The 18190-nt window shown below is 40.9% G+C and overlaps 2 protein-coding genes across 2 annotated transcripts; both read right to left on the bottom strand.

The window, feature by feature from the left end:
* Positions 1-5587: 5587 nt before the first annotated feature.
* On the bottom strand, positions 5588-9342 carry LOC120433591 (C-type Lectin CRL-like). Its single transcript, XM_039600035.1, has 5 exons — positions 9137-9342; positions 8739-8802; positions 8255-8498; positions 5729-5907; positions 5588-5649 (listed from the first exon to the last, which is right to left on the bottom strand). The coding sequence occupies exons 2-5, from the start codon at positions 8776-8778 to the stop codon at positions 5588-5590; spliced, it is 525 nt and encodes a 174-aa protein (XP_039455969.1). The 5' UTR covers positions 8779-8802; positions 9137-9342.
* On the bottom strand, positions 9133-16521 carry LOC116329993. The gene is made up of 6 exons (XM_039600029.1): positions 16374-16521; positions 12915-13206; positions 12675-12811; positions 12175-12469; positions 9522-9673; positions 9133-9434 (listed from the first exon to the last, which is right to left on the bottom strand). Exons 1-6 carry the CDS (start codon positions 16519-16521, stop codon positions 9133-9135), a joined length of 1326 nt encoding a protein of 441 aa, XP_039455963.1.
* Between the last annotated feature and the right edge of the window lie 1669 nt (positions 16522-18190).

The raw sequence follows: 18190 nt of genomic DNA, 5'->3' as shown, positions 1-18190 counted from the left end.
CAATGCCACTATTCATTCACTCTCACATTCACACACATGTGGAGGCATGCTACTGTTGTAGCCACAGATGCCCTGGGGCAGGCTGACAGAGGCTAGGCTGCTGCCATATCGCGCCATCGGCCCCTCTGGCCATCACCATATAAGGTTCACAGGAAGAGTTGAATTAGACACACATTTACTATTTTTCTTTGTACTCTTTCTTTCTTGACATGTTTAATATGATTACTATCAGAGGAGAAAATGAACCTTGTGTAGTTTAAAACTTTTTATTTAATCAAACTGTAATGTTGTTGAACTCTGACGGCTGTGTCTTTTAATCTTGTCAACAAATCCTTAATCACCTAAATGTGCCATTTATCATCTTGTAAAATGTTCCTCTGCTTCTGTTGCACATCTCCCCTGACACTCTCTGTTTCACCTGCCCTGCGCAGCTGGTCCAACCCCTGCCTCCTCAAACTGGGGTGTTTAAATCTCTTTACCTCTGTTGTGAACTTTACACAAAGTTTGTGGTAACAAAATCAAACTGAGGAGGAGGATCTCGTTTGAAAAACACACACTCAGGAGACAAAATAAAAAACAGTCTGCTCAAAGCAAAAGCAGAGCCCTCACAGTTGGTAGTACAATACACTGTGACGACGTACGTATTAGATACCCTCAGTCCCAAAAGCATAAATATGATAAAATGGGATCACCGAGAATATCCTAAAAATGGCATTGAGGGGGTGTTACAGTGAAAAAAGCAGCCAAATTTTCATCTGAAAATGTTGAATTTTAGTAAAACAATGCTCTGTAGTTTGATACTGTCTTTACAGACAAAGCGGATGTTTAAAGCCTTTGGACGCCCATTTGATGAAATGCACTCATTCTCCTTATCAGCTGGAAACATTAAAGCCGTAAATGGCTTTTTTTGAACGGATAAAACTATTGAACAACATCGATGTTAGTCTGATCCAAAATTTGAATGTACACATGTTGAAAGTGTAGGTCTTGTTGAATTATTAAACATACTTTCTTTAATTTTTCGAGCCGCAAAAACCAAAACTTTTAATTTTCTTCTGCTTGAGTCTCGGCCTCAGGGTAGCTCTACTCATCATTGCTGAGTCAGTTGTCTGTTTGTGCTACTTTTTTCAAGGAGCTGTGGATTATTGGTAAAGGGTGACTTTATGTGTTTAGTTACTTAAGTGTAAGTACTGTGGAAAGTTTCACCTTACATACATAGGGCTGACAGTACAGGTTCTGAGGTAACTGTTTACAAAATGTTATAATCTATTCAAAGGTTCTTTGCAATTTTACATTGATAAACATTATCCTTAACATATTTGGCCCACACTAAGTACTATGGCCATCACACTGTCATTTAGAATTGTTTAAATAACTTATGTCTTAAGTCATTCCATCACACAGAAAATTAAAAACCCACATGGTTCACTTTTATATCACAAAATGTTAGAAATATAAGTCGTTCATAACAACCTGAAAGGTTGGGAGTTTAAAATGCAAACCAATGAACGCTGAAGTAGAAGACTATAATGTCACAGAGCACACGGTGTCTATTATTGTGTAGACATGTATAAATAAGAGCTTAATTTCTTAAGAAATAAACAGGTGGAGTGGTTTTATCAAAAGTAGAAGTTACATCTGTGGCTAAACCATTGTCCCCAAAAACTTAAAAATCTACTGTGTGTGAGGCTGTGTAAGTAAAGCTTGCCCTTCACACCCGCTGTAACAAACCATTTGTTGGGGTTGTGGATTTGACACCTCAGCATTGTGAAAGTGGGGAAACATGTTTGTGGCTGAGCATAAGATTTCTGCTTACAACTTAGAATCTCAGTTCTAAATGAAATTCAGATGTTTTTGTTTTTAAGTGTGGCTAATGTATTATTTGACTTCTAAGGCACACACACACACACACACACACACACACACACACACACACACACACACACACACACACACACACACACACACACACACACACACACACACAACAAGAACAACAACAACAACACAGAAGAAGAAGAGGGGTAGTTTTACTATGCGTCATAAAAATGCAATCATGCATCTTCCAACTGTATCTTTCTGTTCTGGCTTTAGAATCATTGGTTGTTTACTGATCCGTACTTTGGGAGTCATACTGTTGTGATACTGGGGAGAAAAGGGTAAGGTTTGATAGACTAAAAACCACACACACACACACACACACACACACAAAACTTCAAAACCTAGAGAGTGAGTGAGACTGCTAGCTGTGTGGTTCAGCAATAAACTTATCTACAAATGTGTTAGTAAAGAAACTGCAAACTATAAAAGGAATCTGAATTTAAATAGAACACTAGTATGAGGTGTCTATGGAGCAAATCTCCTTCAACGCTCAAAATGACCAAAGTGAGGACTACAAGCGTTTCTCTCAGTTGGTTGTGTTTAGGGAAAAGCTGCTAAATACACTGAGACTGCTCCACATTGTTAGTGAGTTAACTCTGGATGTCTGTGGGTTTGTCTAACTTGGAGTGTACAAAAGCAGAAAAACAGTAAAAGATTCAGACGGTGAAAGTCTGGTTTATTTCATGAACACAATGAAACATTTTACAGTCCACAGAGCAAAGTAGCATACGTGATAAATAGATACACATAACACGGACAGTGAGAAGTAAAACTCATCGTCTTACCACATGTTATATTCTGTAAGCTTAAAATAAACCACAGAAATTAGAGTTTAGTGTTTTAAAGTCATCTATTAAAAACATTACTGAAGTGACACTTTAACGATGCTTCATATCACAGTGTTTATGATGATAAAACATGTTCTCTCATTAGCAGATGTCTGCGCTGTCGCTTGTCATGAAAATGTCCAGAGCCAGGGTTCAGCTTCCTCTTCAATTACCATTGATCATTAATAGGGCCGCAAAAGATTTGTTACATTATCCCCATAAACAACATGCTTTTATAGAAATCACTGTGACACAAAATATTTAGATTCTTGTTTCACAATTTGCATGAGCTCAAAATCTTTAGAGTTTCATATTTATAAAGTATCGCAAATAATACAATAATACCATTGTATGAGCTACACTTCTTGTAAAATGATTGGAAACGCGTTGAAAAAAAAGCTCCTGCTGTGACCTTCCTTCTGTGAGGGCACACACACACACACACACACACACACACACACACACACAGAGAGAGAGAGAGAGGGGAGATCATTAATACAAAGCATTGGAGTCGGTTTGGATTTTCACTTGTTGTTGGCTTTAATATGAACAGTCACATAAAATTCATTCCAATTTTTGCCTTTGCTTCAATTAGGATGTTTCTTTAAATCTACAACACCTTCCTTTTCGAAAAGTTTACTGACATAGTAAAGAAGTAGCTAGGGAACTCTGTAAGTATGAGCAACAATAGCTTAAGGACATTATGTCCAATAAAGAGAAATTCATCATCTGCAGTTCGTGAAAAAGCGCAATATTAAAAACAATTCAGCAGACCCTCAGAGTGCGGATACAAACTGTTTTCAGCTGTAGAGGTTAACTTCATGCACTTATCAACATGTAGTTTAGAGGCTTGCATTAGAGTGCTTTTGGTGCTTGGGCATCTTTTATTTAGCATGGTTGTACCATTGTGAATGTAGCTATATAAATAAATACGCCAAGAGTCTATCGTGTGTTTGACATGCAACTAAAAATTCGAAAATATATTTTTAAATCAGTAACTTTGCAAATTTAGAGGATTTGTTTTCGGACAACATATGTGTCACATTTTAAACAGGGTTTGTATAATCAGCACTGACATACAGACATTTATGCGCTGGGTATAACAGACATGCTTACCGTGTGAAAGGCCCGCCGATGTCTTGGAGCAGAGAAACACGCTGTATTGTTGCTTTTCTCTGTTGTATAAGCAGCGCCCGTAGGTCAGAAACGCTGTGTGCGGGTAGCACAGTCGGCTCCAACGCACATCCAGGCATCCGTCTGAAAGAAAGGTGTCGCTGCAGCTAGCTCTCAGGATAGTCATGCATTTATTTATATTTGCATTCTGGTGCGTTAAACTAGCAGCCTCTGTGTCCCGCTTGGATCATCATTCCGAAAATTCAGATATTTAAATAAAATGGTGAATTGGCTAGTGATGAGGAAAGAATATGTGTTTGTTTGTTTTTAGAAGTATCATAGTTTATTTCTAAAGGAATACATGTTATTTGTGACACTGTTTGAAAACTATTAGCCTCTGTGTGTTTCAGAGCGGTAAAGAAAAGCAAAATGCTCCTAAACTAGTTAAATTAAAAGTAAAATGCTCGTGCTGATGAACGAAAGTGTTATGCTCTCAATGACCGATGTAAAGGGTTAGTGTGGCTGCTTAGGCATTTTTATATAGGTGTGGGGCTTGGTTTCAGCTGGCCTCTGAGATGTAGAGATAAAGGTGTAAACAAAGGTGATGCCTGTTTGGAGGATGGTCAGTACAAAGTGTAATGGCATGATAAAAGCATTGGTGGCACCGATGGACCTGGCACCGTCGGCCCTCTGCCATAAGATAAAGGAGACTGTTTGTATTGAAAACTATGGCAGTACAATTGAGATGCTCTTGATAAGGATGGCCTCTTCTGCTGACTGTAGGGGGGTCTAACTGTAACCCCCCTGTCTAAATGTTGCAGAATTAAGAATCCCTGTTTATTTCTAAAGGAATGCCTGCTGTTTGTGGTATTCTGTTTGAAACTATTAGCCTCTGTGTGTGAATATGTGTTTTTAGAAGGTGGAAAAAACTTTCTGTTTAAAACTATTAGCCTCTGTGTGTTTCAGAGCCCTAAAGAAGAAAGCAAAATGCTCCTAAAACAGTTACATTAAATGCTGTGTGTGAATATGTGTTTTTAGAAGGTGGAAAAAACTTTCTGTTTAAAAACTGTTAGCCTCTGTGTGTGTTTCAGAGCCCTAAAGAAAAATACCCCTAAACTAGTTAAATTAAATCATCTATGTCTAAATAACAGAACTCTGAGACCTATACAATCCTTTAAAAAAGAGTTTAATTAAAACACATAATGGTTTCATTAAATAAAACGCTATTAAACACATGTAAACATATGATCTCTGAACTCACAAGTCCGTTCACGCGCAAGAAGTCCGCTCACGCGCGCACACATGGACGCGGGAGGGGATGCGGTGGGGGTGGGGGGGTGGGGGGGGGGCAAAAAGCTATAGGTATATTACTACTGACATTGTAAAGTCCTTTGGGTGCCTTGAAAAGTGCTATATAAATCCAATCCATTATTGTTATTACTTTGGTCTATACTACAGATACTGTAGTGTACTATACTATAACTTTAGACCTAGTTATTGCAGGAATATTGCTATATATAATGCAAAGGAATAAGCTCACCTGCTTTTTATAAATATAATTATAATAATTCCCATAAGCAATACTACAAACCAGACAGCAAAAATTTAGACAGAAAATATTTATACATGACTTCAGCTTAGTGTGTTGTCATATGAAAAAGATAAACAGTGTTTTATGCAGTTACTGAATTTTTGCCAGAATTTAAAGTCGTAACTATTTCTAACAAAAACCATGCATCACAGTTTATACTGTGTCATCTCCTTTACTATGGACTTGTTGGATCCTTGGTGCTGGAGAAATAAACTCTCTGCACGCCATCGTCAGCACCTGAAAGAACATGAGCTACAGTTAAATCAAAGTAATGCATAATAATTGCACACAAGCCTTAACATGGTGTAAGTAAAACCTGATTGGCAGATGAAGTTGAGGTTCTCCTCACAGGGCTGGTCCAGCCAGAGGAAGTGATCCGTGCTGGCCACGCCTCCACAGGTGCTGGAGTAGCTGTCAGGAACAAAATCTTGTGGCCAATTTAAGAAATTCATGGAATATCCAGACATCCAGAACCACTCGTCTCCTCTGAGGGATCTGTTAGACAGAGAAAAATATCTGAACAGATTTAAACTGAACGGAAAAACTGCAATTGATGTAGAATAGGCAGCACCTGTTTACATTTAGTTTCACAAAAGCTACATGATTGATAATTATCTTTAAAATAACAACATATATTACTAATTTGTACGGTCAGGAAGACACTAAAAGCATTCTGTTGACTGATTCTGCAAGCTCAAGGCTGGCCTTTCCGGTATAACTTTTAAGTCCCAAGAGAGACAAAAAAAAAGAAGCAGCAGAATTTCACTACAAAAATGATGGAATTTTATCATTTTTGCTTAAGTGAACAAAATAAATTGAAATTTCTTTCTTTTCTTTCCTGTCGTATCTACCAGACTATGGAATAACCTCCCTCTGTCATGTGAATGCTGTGTGCAAGCAGGAGTGGCGATATGGAGGACCCAAAGTGCAGACACTCGGAGGCAAAACGTGAACTCAAAAAAGTAACAAAACTGAGAAGCCAAAATAAACTTACACGGACAGACAGAACACACAGCAAGATGAGGGTAGATCGCAACACAGACACAGAGAAACATGGGGCTTAAATACACAGAGGGAGCAATCAGGAAAGGAAGCAAAACCAGACACATTAACACGGACTTTCAAAGTAAAACAGGAAACACAGACTGAATTTACAGACACAGACTCACAAACAGGCACTGCAACAGAGGGAACAGAGACGTGGGACTAGGGCAGACACAGACACTGGCTGGACACAGAATAGAGGGAGTAAGGAAACCAAAACTTGAGAACCACATAATCACACACCAAGAAGAACTGGGGAAAAAATAGAAGTGCAAAACAGAAACCAAAACCTTCACAAAAACAAACTAAGATAAGAACACAAATAAAAAGGTACAAAACTGAAACCAATGGGTCAACAACCCAGGTACCCTAACACCCTCCTTATATTCGTTCCTCCGAGTCCATCCAGTCTTTTAAATTGCGTCTTAAAACGTATCATTTTAGTCTGGCTTTTGATTCAAACTAGTATGTTACTTGGCTGGTAACATACTAGTTTGGCTGGCTAGTTATGTTTTTTTTTACCCATATTGTTCATATTGTTTCCTGCTCCTTTTAACTGTTTCATTTTATTCTGTCTTATGCTATTGCTCTGACCAACTGTGAAGAACTTTGGGCAACTTTGGTGTATTATTATGTGCTATAGAAATAAATTTTGATTTGTATTTTATTTGATTTCCAAATTCTTGTGGATTAAATAATGTGGATTAAATAACTGCTACCCTCATGTTAGAGCAGGTTTGCTGTTGTCTGGGAAAGGCAGCAGTGCAAATGAGAAAACACAACAACACAAAGCATCTGACTTATAGATTTGCAGTTCCATATCACCCTATTAGAGCACTTCGCTTTCGTACTGCAGGCCTACTTGTTGTTCCTAGATCATTTAAAAGTAGAATGGGAGGCAGAGCCTTCAGTTTTCAGGCCCCTCTTCTGTGGAACCAGCTTCCAGTTTGGATTCGGGAGACAGACACTATCTCTACTTTCAAGATTAGACTTAAAACTTTCCTTTTTGCTAAATTATATAGTTAGGGCTGGATCAGGTGACCCTGAATCCTCCTTTAGTTATGCTGTAATAGACGTAGGCTGCTGGGGGATTCCCATGATGCATTGAGTTTTTCTTCTTCAGTCACCTTTCTCACTCACTAAGTGTTAATAGACCTCTCTGCATTGAATCACACTTGTTATTACTGCTTCACTGAGTGAAGTCAATAAAGTATACATTATTATTATTATTAACCTCTGTCTCTCTTCCACAGCATGTCTTTCATCCTGTTTTCCTTCTCTCTCCCCAACCTGTCGCAGCAGATGGCCCCGCCTCTCCCTCAGCCTGGTTCTGCCGGAGGTTTCTTCCTGTTAAAAGGGAGTTTTTCCCTCCCACTGTCGCCAAAGTGCTTGCTCATAGGGGGTCATATGATTGTTGGGTTTTTCTTTGTACGTATTATTGTAGGGTCTACTTTACAATAAAAAGCGCTTTGAGGCAACTGTTGTTGTGACTTGGTGCTATATAATAAAATTTTAATTGTTATCAGAGATAATTTCTTCTTTGAACCATTGGTAGTTATTTTCATTTTCTTTATACATTGTTCACATTTCTTTCTGGCTTTTCTTGTTGCAATTTTGTCATTTATTTTGGTTGTTTCTTCTATTTCTTTGAGGTAATTTGACATTAATTTCTAGTTCTTTAATAGATTTTTCCATTACACGTGTCATTGGAGAGCTGCACCCTCTCATTTATATTATGTTCTGCTCATTCCTTAATCTGTGATGTACATCAACTAAATGTATCTATAGCTATCAGTACCTGCGCAGTCCCAGCCAGACGTGGTCTGTGAGGGAGAAAGGAATGAGGCCCAGCAGCTGCTCCAACTCGCTTTGCTCCTGTTGGCTGTGAAGGCTGAGCAGGTCCCAGTAATAACGTCTACAGTACATCAGAGCATCAGACCAGCAGAGCCTCTCTCCCACCACCGTCACGTTCCTGCCACCAAGCTGCAAACTCACAGGCGGAGGAGGTGTGGGAGGAGGTGGAGGAATGACAACGTCTGGCACTGCAGGGAAGTATTTTTATTAGGATTCTGTGTGTTTAAACCATGTTTGGTTGTTATTGTTTTCCTTTTATTTAACATGTTAAACTGCAATATTCTGTAGTAAAATTGGCCACTGAAAGCTAAAAAGTCAGCAAAGGGTAAATATGAGGGAAAAAAGGAAAACAATAGTAAAAATGTTACCATAATTTAAGCAGAGACAACCACCAAAGAACTTTCAGAAATAACATCCCAAGACCCTACCACATAGAGAAGCAAACACCTCCACTTCACACAGGGTCATATATCTCTTAATTCCTGGTATGATCTGAGAGGAATAGAAATATTTTACTGCTATTATTTGCTGCTATTTTTATAATCATCATTACCATTTCATGTTAATAGGGATGTTGCTTCCATAGATGCATTCAGATGTTAATGTAGCGACCTTCCATTTCATTACACTGGAATGTGTATGTTGGTGTACCATCTAATGATTTGATCATGCCACAACTGATGGATTTAGAGAAAAAACAAAGGAAATGATGGTTTTGATGTCTAATCTATGTTCAAACATTAGTTTGTTGTTATTTAAATAAAGAAAAACTATTTAAATTAATGTTTATGGAGAAATGTTACATTTATCAGAAATCATGTCTCACCTGGGGTTTTGGTTGCCATTTTGCTCAAGCGAGTTCCCAATCAGGATCTGTGCCCCAAGAATCCTTTCTATAAAATCATCCTGTCTGTTGATGATGGTGACAGCACTGACTTTATAGACAGCCAACAAGTCTACTCTCCACCAGGGACCCAGATCTTCTGCAGTATGAGTACTGCATTTTTGCCACAAGTCTCCATTTCTGCATCCATCGACACCTTTTGAAGGCCCAAACACTGGCCCATACCAAGTCGATGACTGTACTGTTTCTCTGTTTAAGGCCACATTTTGAAGCGGCTCCACTAAAGTGTTGAAAAGAACAAACAAGTATGAATCAGTATCAAGCAGATGTGTTTCAGTAAATCAGATCCAGTCACTTAAAGCTCTACCTGCTGGGGCAGCATACACCTCCACTTCACACAGGGTGAGAGTCTTCTTCTGTCCAGGAAGAAACACGTTCACAAAGCGACCCTCCATGCTGCCTCCATCACACTGGAATGTGTAGGTTTTACCCGCATTGATATGTGAGATGGAAGCACACCTGACAGCAGAAAGTGTGGGGGCAGCATTATGTTAGTATTGTGGAGTTCCTTTTAAGGAGGTAACATGGAGTCCTGAACTAGAAGAGCAATAATCAGCATGTGGTGGATAATATGTAGACTCTAATCTCTGAAACATTTATTTGTTTGTTTTAATTTTAATTCAGTAAAAGGACTAGATGTTACAGTCCCTGATCATGCATTGCTTCAAATGGAGAAAATTTTGAGAGATGGCTGTTATGAGGAAATGCAGCCCAGAAACTTTGCCAGCTGTGTGCCTGAACTTCACAGGGTGTTTTGGTCTTTTACCCAGGCTAATCTGCCATTTTTTCTTCCTTGGTTAGGTTTAGGGATTAGAGATCTGATCTAGATTATCATATTAAAAATTTGGGACACATAGTCAGTAGTGGACCTTAAATTCATCAGGTGTTTCGGCCATTATCACTAGACACCCTCATCCAAGGAGGCCCTGCCAGGGTTGATCAGGCCCCAGAGTGTGTCACTGGTTTATGTTAAATTGTTATTTACAGTTTATTTTCTTCTATCAATTCGCTACAACTGAGAAATAATTCTTACCTCTTTAATATTTATGGAGTGTCACTTCTTCAAAGGGATAGAAAAGGTGATAGAGAGAAGTAAGACAAAAGAGACAATATAGGCGAGAGCAGAGAGGAGAGATGGAAGGGAGGCGCCTGATCTGGCATCCCACACCTCCCCGCCGAATCGGGCTGTACGCTCTACCTCCCTACTGCCTCCCAGAAAAGGGAAAAAGAGCAGAGGGGAGAAGAGCGGAACATTTTTCCTTTTCTTTTTTTCTCTTTCATTCTTTCTTTAGGTTTCACTACCATGAGGTTAACTGCACGGCCCCCAGGAGGCCCTGAGCAGTGATGGGAATAACGGCTTTACAAGTAACGGCATTACTAACGGCGTTACTTTTTTCAGTAACGAGTAATCTAACTAATTACTGTTCCTATCGTTACAACACCGTTACTGTTACTAACAAGAAAATGTGGTGCGGTCGCGTTACTATTTTTCAACAAACAGACAGTTGAAGCTGTGTTCAGCTTAACGCATCTTATATTGTTATATTCTTATATTGTCAGTTGCACGGAAGTAGCTGTAAGTAATCTGGGCGCTACAGCTTTAAGCAGCTACGTGCGCTCCCGCGGGCGGCAATCACTTTCTGGTAGACGATCACTTTTTGGCACAACACCTGGAGCTAAGGGGGAAAACAATCGCATGAGTGCTGCTGTTTGGCTGAGGAAGAATAAAGTAGTCGTGGTAAGTCAATCACATGACCACTCCAAGATGACAAAGCAACAAGGTGATATATACCAGTTTTTAAATTGTGTTGATAGGCCACGTAAAACCAGAGATAAACAATATATATGCAGCGTTTTTTCCTCAATAGTTTCGTCACGTTTACTGTCTAAGGACAGCGCTAGCAAGCACTCTCTGCTTATGAGCAAAAAAAAAAACCAGCCCGTTTGTTTTGGTGGAAAAATGTACCATGTCAACCAATCAAAAATGATATGATTAGGAAGAGGGGGAAGTTTTAGGAGTGACGGCAAGAAAGAGAGAGAGAGAGAAAGAAAGACAGCAGAAAAAGAGAGAGAGAGTGAATTTTGAGATGTGAGACATTTGTGACGTTTAGTGTGTTTGCAGTGTGTAGTTAATGTGTTGTCATGTGTAGTTAGTGTGTAGTGTCCACTTCCTCCCTGTTGCTAGAGTGGGATTAGTGCCTCTCACTATTGGGTCCTGGGACTCCGTGAGTGACATCTCAAGCCCGCACTTTTGCACATTTAAGCTCCTCTACATGGTTATTATTCTAAGATAAAACAAACAAAGAAACAAAAATGGAGGAGTTTAAGTATCTCGGGGTCTTATTCACGAGTGACAGGACAAGGGAGTGGGAGATCAACAGATGGATTGGTGCTGCGGCTGCAGTGATGTGGACACTGTACCGGTCTGTCATGGTGTAGAGAGAGCTGAGCGTCAAAGTGAAACTTTACTGGTGGATCCATGTCCCTACCCTCACCTATGGTCACGAGCTGTGAGTACTGACCGAAAGAACGAGATCGCGGATACAAGCGGCTGAAATGGGCTTCCTCCGAAAGGTGGCTTGCCTCTCCCTTAGAGATAGGGTGAGAAGTTCGGCCATTCGGGAGGGGCTCAGAGTAGAGCCGCTGCTCCTTCACATCGAAATGAGTCAGTTGAGGTGGTTCGGGCATCTGAGAAGGATGCCTCCTGAGCGCATGTCACAACGGAAGGAGGCCCCGGGGCAGACCCAGGACACGCTGGAAAGATTATATCTCTCAGCTGGCCTGGGAACTCCTGGGTGTTCCCCCTGACAAGCTGGAGGAGGTGGCTGGGGAGAGGGAGGTCTGGGCTTCTCTGCTTCGGCTGCTGCCCCCATGACCTGGCCCCGGATAAGCGGAAGAAAATTGATGGATGGAAACAAAAATCCTAATGAATGTTGACTGATATAAATTCTCATCATCACCTGGGATTATTGTTTCCATTGTTCTCCAGTGAGTTTCCTATTCTGATCTCAGCTCCATCCAGTCTTTCAGCACAGCAGTCTCCTCTGTTGGTGACTTTTACAGCAGTGATTGTAAAGCTTCGCTGCAGATCCACCCTCCACCAGGGGTTGGTCTCGTCTTTAGCTGTGTGACTACAGAACCCATCGCTGTAGAACGAGTTCCGTCTGCCATCGATGGCTTTGGACGCAGTGGCAAAAGAGAGTGTGGATGACTGGGTAGCTTCTCCTTTGAGTGCCACATTGGGTAATGGGTATCCTTGAAGGAAAACCAAGAAGACAATAATTTATTTTGGTTGGGCTCTGACAACCCTTACTGGTAAAAAAACAAAACAAATAAAAGAATTAAAGCATCATTATATTTTTTCAGTAATCAAAAACACCCTGACACGAAAGCCGTCATTTGTCCTTTGACTCATTGAATTACAGTCTTATGTATCAGCATCAGAATTAAAGGTATTTACCGTAGTACACTTCAACCTCACAGAGACTCAGGACCTTTGCACTTCCTGGTAGAAACACAGTAACATAGCGTCCCTTCACAGAGTTACATGGAAAGTAAGATGCTTGTCCTCTGGGAATATGAGAGACGACGGCACACCTGTGTATGAAACATTCAAAAAGAAAAAGTATAGGAATAAAAATAAATTAGTCCTACTGATATGATGATTCTAGACTTATGGTTATAAATCAAGCTCTTTCACCTGATGCTTTTAGAGTCACTGATTGTTGTTGAATTTCCAATCCAGATTTCAGCACCATCCAGCCTGTTTTCGAATTCATCTCTGTTGGTTATCATTACAGTCCCAATCGTATACACATTTACCAGGTCTACCCTCCACCAGGGATTAGATTCTGCATTGGTAAGTGTGCAAGAGCCTCTTTGAAAGCTTGCATCTCTGTTTCCATCGACTGCCTTACCAGCAATACTTACACTGCTACTGGTTGAAGACTGGACAGCTGTTTTTTTCTGTGCCAGGTTGTAAAGAAGTTGACCTAAATGAAAAAAATTGTAACTATTAATCAAAACAGAGAGGGCAATATTGTTATTTTCTTCTGGAATTGAGCATAAAATAAAATACAAATCCATGTCAAGTGTCATTTTAGGAGTTCTTATATTTGTATTTGTGGAGGTTTGCAACAGGCAATTTACTGCATATTGCACTGAATGTAGAGTCACAAGAACAGCTCCTAGTTTGCCCCTGATGTGTTTGCATCGTTTCTTCTAGGAGCGCTAATTTATTTTGAATGAAAAGTGGAAGAGGTTATTACAACAAGTGACTAATTAATTTGAGTTGATGGCTCAAATATTTGTGTGCAGTACCAGACTTTGCATGTCTGCCTTATGTCAGCCTGAATGTTTACATTTAAAAGAACATACAATGCTGGGGAAAGTATTTCTGCCCTTTCTGATTTCAGTTACATGTTTCATGCCATTAAATAAAATACAATAATAGACCAAAATAATGAGTAAATACAAGAAACAGTTTATTTAGCTAAGAATTAATTCATTAGGAGAAAAGAAGCTATCCAAATCTACCTGGCCCTGTGCCTAAAAGTAATGGCTCTTCCTTGTTCAGTCATGAGTTAACTTTGATCAACTATACTGTACTAAGCTGAGTTTAATGTCAATGGCCCCCACCCAGGCTACAGTACCATCAAAGCTGTTGTATCAAGTAATGACTTAAATAGATGCCGTCTGACAAGGTAAAGCAGGCTAAAAGAAAAACCAACACATCATGCCACGTTCTAAAGAAACTCAAGAAGGGATGAGACACAGAGTCACTGATATGTAGCTGCCTGGAAAGTAGGGCTGGGTATCGTCACTGATTTCTAGAATCAATTCGTTTCTGATTCACAAGGTCCCGAATCGATTCGATCCACGATTCGATTCAATTCGATTCGATTCGATTCAATTAAATTCAATTTGAATCTGGGAAATTTTGACAGTCAGAAATATTATAATTCAGATCAGTACATTTACATATTTTTGTATCTACAAAAAGGAAGCTGACACAGCAAGACTTTATCAAAGGTGTGAGCGTCACATCAGATGCCTTTGTGTCAAAGTAGCTGAAGATAAAACACAGAAAAACATGAAGGTGGTTTTCCTGGCCTGAGATTTTATAAAAATATTCTGCAGTACATCAAAAACGAAAGAAAACCATTAATCAACATATGAACATTACCTCTGAAGTTACAGAGGTTTTATTAGAGACATGCGTTTTGCATTTTGCATAATTTTAAAAAGTTTAAATTTGTTCAGTATTGAACGGCAGAAATTAGGTTTTCTTTTCGGAAGTATGTAAAATGAAAGAAAAAAAACAGCGGCCGACAGCGCTGTAAACAACAGTAGAGTTGTGCGCAACAAGCAAGCAAATAATGCAGAAAACAGATTTTTAGACGGGAAACTGTTCTTGAAGTACAGAGAGAGAGAGAGAGAGGGAGAGAGAGCTGTGCATGAAGTGTGATTTTATCATGGTGGAAGCAAAACAGTAAAAGTCAAGAGTGATTTCATGACGATGTTTATGTGAAGCGTAGTTTGGATCTTCTTTTGCTGCTGGTTCGGTCAATATTGTTTGGAGAGAGATAAAACTAACAGCTTTAGAAGCAGCGCAAAAAGGGCGTGAACACAAAGCGTGGACCTGCCGAAACACCAGAATCAGCGAGCTGTCGGCTTTCAGCCCCGACCGTGTCCGTGCAGTTGTTGTGCCAAAAAGTGATTGCCGTCCGCGGGAGCGCGCGCAGCCGCTTAAAGCTGCAGCGCCCGTCGGGTGAGAAAGGCGACATCTCACTGGGCGTTTATCAATATGCGTACTTGTGCGTACTTGCGTTCTCGTGTACTCGTGATACGTCATCAGTCGGAGACCAAGTACTGTTCCAAGTCGAAGTACGCATCAAGCCGAGAACGCGAAAAAGTCCCGGATGTGTTCTCGATCCGCCCGTTTTATCGAGCATGCATCGGTGTGGACTTGGGACAGCTATATATCCCAGAATGCATTTCGTCCAAAACTCAACAGCGGACTCCCGGCACATCGTTTTCAACCCCCCGCTCGCGGACTTCTCACTACTCAGGTTAAAGAAACTCCAGCAGCTGTCTATAGTATTGAGTGTCCACTAGAATAGAAATAAAAGCGTTCTAACATCTCACCTGCTTGTTTTTATTAAGGTATGTACACGTATGTACATGTACACTATTTTTATTAATAGAGGTTTCACTACTGAGGTTAAAAATGATATGTAGCCCGGGAAATGGTTAGCCACACAGGACACAATTACTGGGGTTCTTAATGTGCAGTTTTATTGTCAATGACGACTGAATAAACAAAGAAAAATGTCCTTTGACCTTTACTTTTGTCAAACAGCGGCCATATGGACCTGTACTGAACATCGACAGCACGAGAGGCAACGTGGTGAAGTAACAGAATAACCGATTAAACAAGGATGCGCCAATACAATACGAGGAATAAAGGAAACAAAATGAAATACAAAACACAAAAATACGGCAGTGGCCTCTGTATTCCACAGAAATCTCAGCTCACTTGGAATACTGGAGCACACAGACGATCTGGCAACTTATCCCTTGCATGGAGAAAATGGCGGCTCCACGCAACAATTTAACTCCTTCACAACATTCCCGTTCCACATCCACAAAAAGAGAGTAAACAGGAAGTCCCAAGATGCATTTCTTGTTAAGTTTTTTTTGGAAAACTGCAGTTAACCCTTAAGCACTGCCACCCCCCAGTGACCACAATATGCAACTACACCAACCTATAAAGACCTTCAAGTGCACACAACATGCAGATAACAAAAGAAATAGCACAAGCAATAACATTAAATTACCCAATAACATTCTTGTCTTACCATACATGGAAACAAAGAAACAACATTTTAAGACCCCCTTTTTGAACCTTAAATGGAAAATATTATTATTAATTTACCACTCGGCTACATTCTCCCCTGCAATCAGTCAACGCCCTCGGTGACTACTAAACCTCGACTGAATGGAAGACCCCTGCAGTGTTGTTTGTTTTTTCCAAACAGAGCTGCCCCTAGACTGGTTCAAATCTGAGATGCCATGTCAGTGCTAATTGCTACAGCATTGCAGGCCGATTTGGGCAAATGAAACGGGTTCGAATGTGACCCTGCAGTGCTCCGCTCACTTTTCCTGACAGCGGGAACAGGCTTAGAGCCTTCGCTACCCTCCACCTCAATCCTGGGCCTGAACTCTGGCCCAATGCAGTCGGAATCAGGGAAGTCACTGCCTCCACCATTGGAACAAGTCCCCAAGTCTCTCTCTCTCCCAGTCATATCAGTAAAACTTGTTTCAGGTCCCTCTGGCCCGAGGCCATCTGCCTGTGCTGACACTGGAAAAATGTCCCTCTCTGACCATAAGGACACTTGTGGCACATCTAACCGAGGTAGACGATCAACTTCCTCAACAATGACAAAGTCTGGCTCAGATACCACTGGTTCCTCTCCAACCACTGGTTGAGCATTGGTTTGCAGTTTGGTTTGAGTTCTGGGCTTCTGAACCGGGGCTGCACAGGGTCGCAGCTCTGACCTATGAACATTTTTCGTTGGCCCTCCTTCAAAAGGTTCCACAGTGTGTGTGGTGCCTTGGACATCCACTACTTTGTAAATAGTGGGCCCCCAAGCATCCTGGATTTTATGCCTCCCCAAGGGCCGATGGCGAAGAAAAACAAACTGCCCAATGTAAATGGGGGGACAATGGACTTTCTTGTTTTGAAATGAGATCCGTTCTGCTGCTTTTTGCTCAGAATACTCTCTGGCTCGCGTGTGGGCCTGCTTAAGTCTCTCTTGGTGAACAGAGAGCCAGTTCTGACCGTTGTCTGATACACACTCACGGCCTAACAGTGCATCAACTGGAAGGCGAGGCTCAAAACCAAAAAGAAGGTAGTAGGGTGAGTACCCTGTTGTTGAATGAGGAGTAGCATTATAAGCATACACAAGCTCAGGTAGATATTCTGGCCACTTTCTTTTCTTTTCAGGTGGAAGTGTTCTCAGTAGATCATGAAGAGTCCTGTTATATCTTTCACACTGAGCATTTCCTTGTGGTCTGTATGGAGTCGTCCTGGTCTTTTTAACACCATACAACCTGCAAAGTTCTGCTATAATCTCGCTCTCAAAATTTTGTCCTTGATCTGAGTGGAGTCTTTCTGGCACTCCATACTTCATAAACCATTCCCTGAGCAAAACCTTAGCTGTAGTGTCGGCTTTCTGATCTTTAGTTGGAAACGCCTGTGTGAACTTTGTGAACACGTCAGTCACAACCAGCACACTTTCCCGACCATCTGATGCTGGTTCAAGGACAGTAAAGTCCACTGCTACTACCTCCAATGGCCTGGATGCCAGAAATGCCTGCATGGGGGCATTAATCTTTGGCTGCGGCATCTTAGACAAGACACACCTTTCACAGTTCTTAACCCAGTTCTCCACATCCTCATAGTAACCTACCCAAAAACACCTCCCCCTTAGCAGGTTCACCGTGCGCTCAATCCCTTGGTGCCCCATCTTGTTGTGGACACTTTCTAGGACCTGACCTTTGAGGCAAACAGGCAAAAGCAACTGCCATACTGGCCCATGGAGGGACTCTGGAACAACCCTGTACAACAAACCTTCTCTTTCCTGAATAAGGTTCCACTGTTTTAAAAGTCGTCTCACCAGGCTGGATAAGGCTGCTCTTTCCTTGTAACTAGGTTTCTTTCCACGATCCCAAAAGGTTCTGAACCCTGTGATGGTAGGATCACTGCCCTGAAATGCTAATAATTCCTCTCTGGTATAGCCTGGGAGTGTAGGAGTATTTCCTTGCTCTGTCACCACTCCTGAGCCTGACTCCCAAGCACGTATCTGTCTCACCTCATAGCATTCAAGACCTTTAGCTACAAGATCTGGTTCCAGAGCAGTCCCTCGCCTTACCAGGCTGCAGACAGGGACACAGTCATCAAATTCTGAATCT

This window comes from Oreochromis aureus, linkage group 3 (genome assembly GCF_013358895.1).
Source record: "Oreochromis aureus strain Israel breed Guangdong linkage group 3, ZZ_aureus, whole genome shotgun sequence".
In the NCBI taxonomy this organism is placed as follows: domain Eukaryota; kingdom Metazoa; phylum Chordata; class Actinopteri; order Cichliformes; family Cichlidae; genus Oreochromis; species Oreochromis aureus.
The sequence above is the reverse complement of the archived record's forward strand: the minus strand, read 5'-3'. Positions and strand labels throughout refer to the sequence as shown.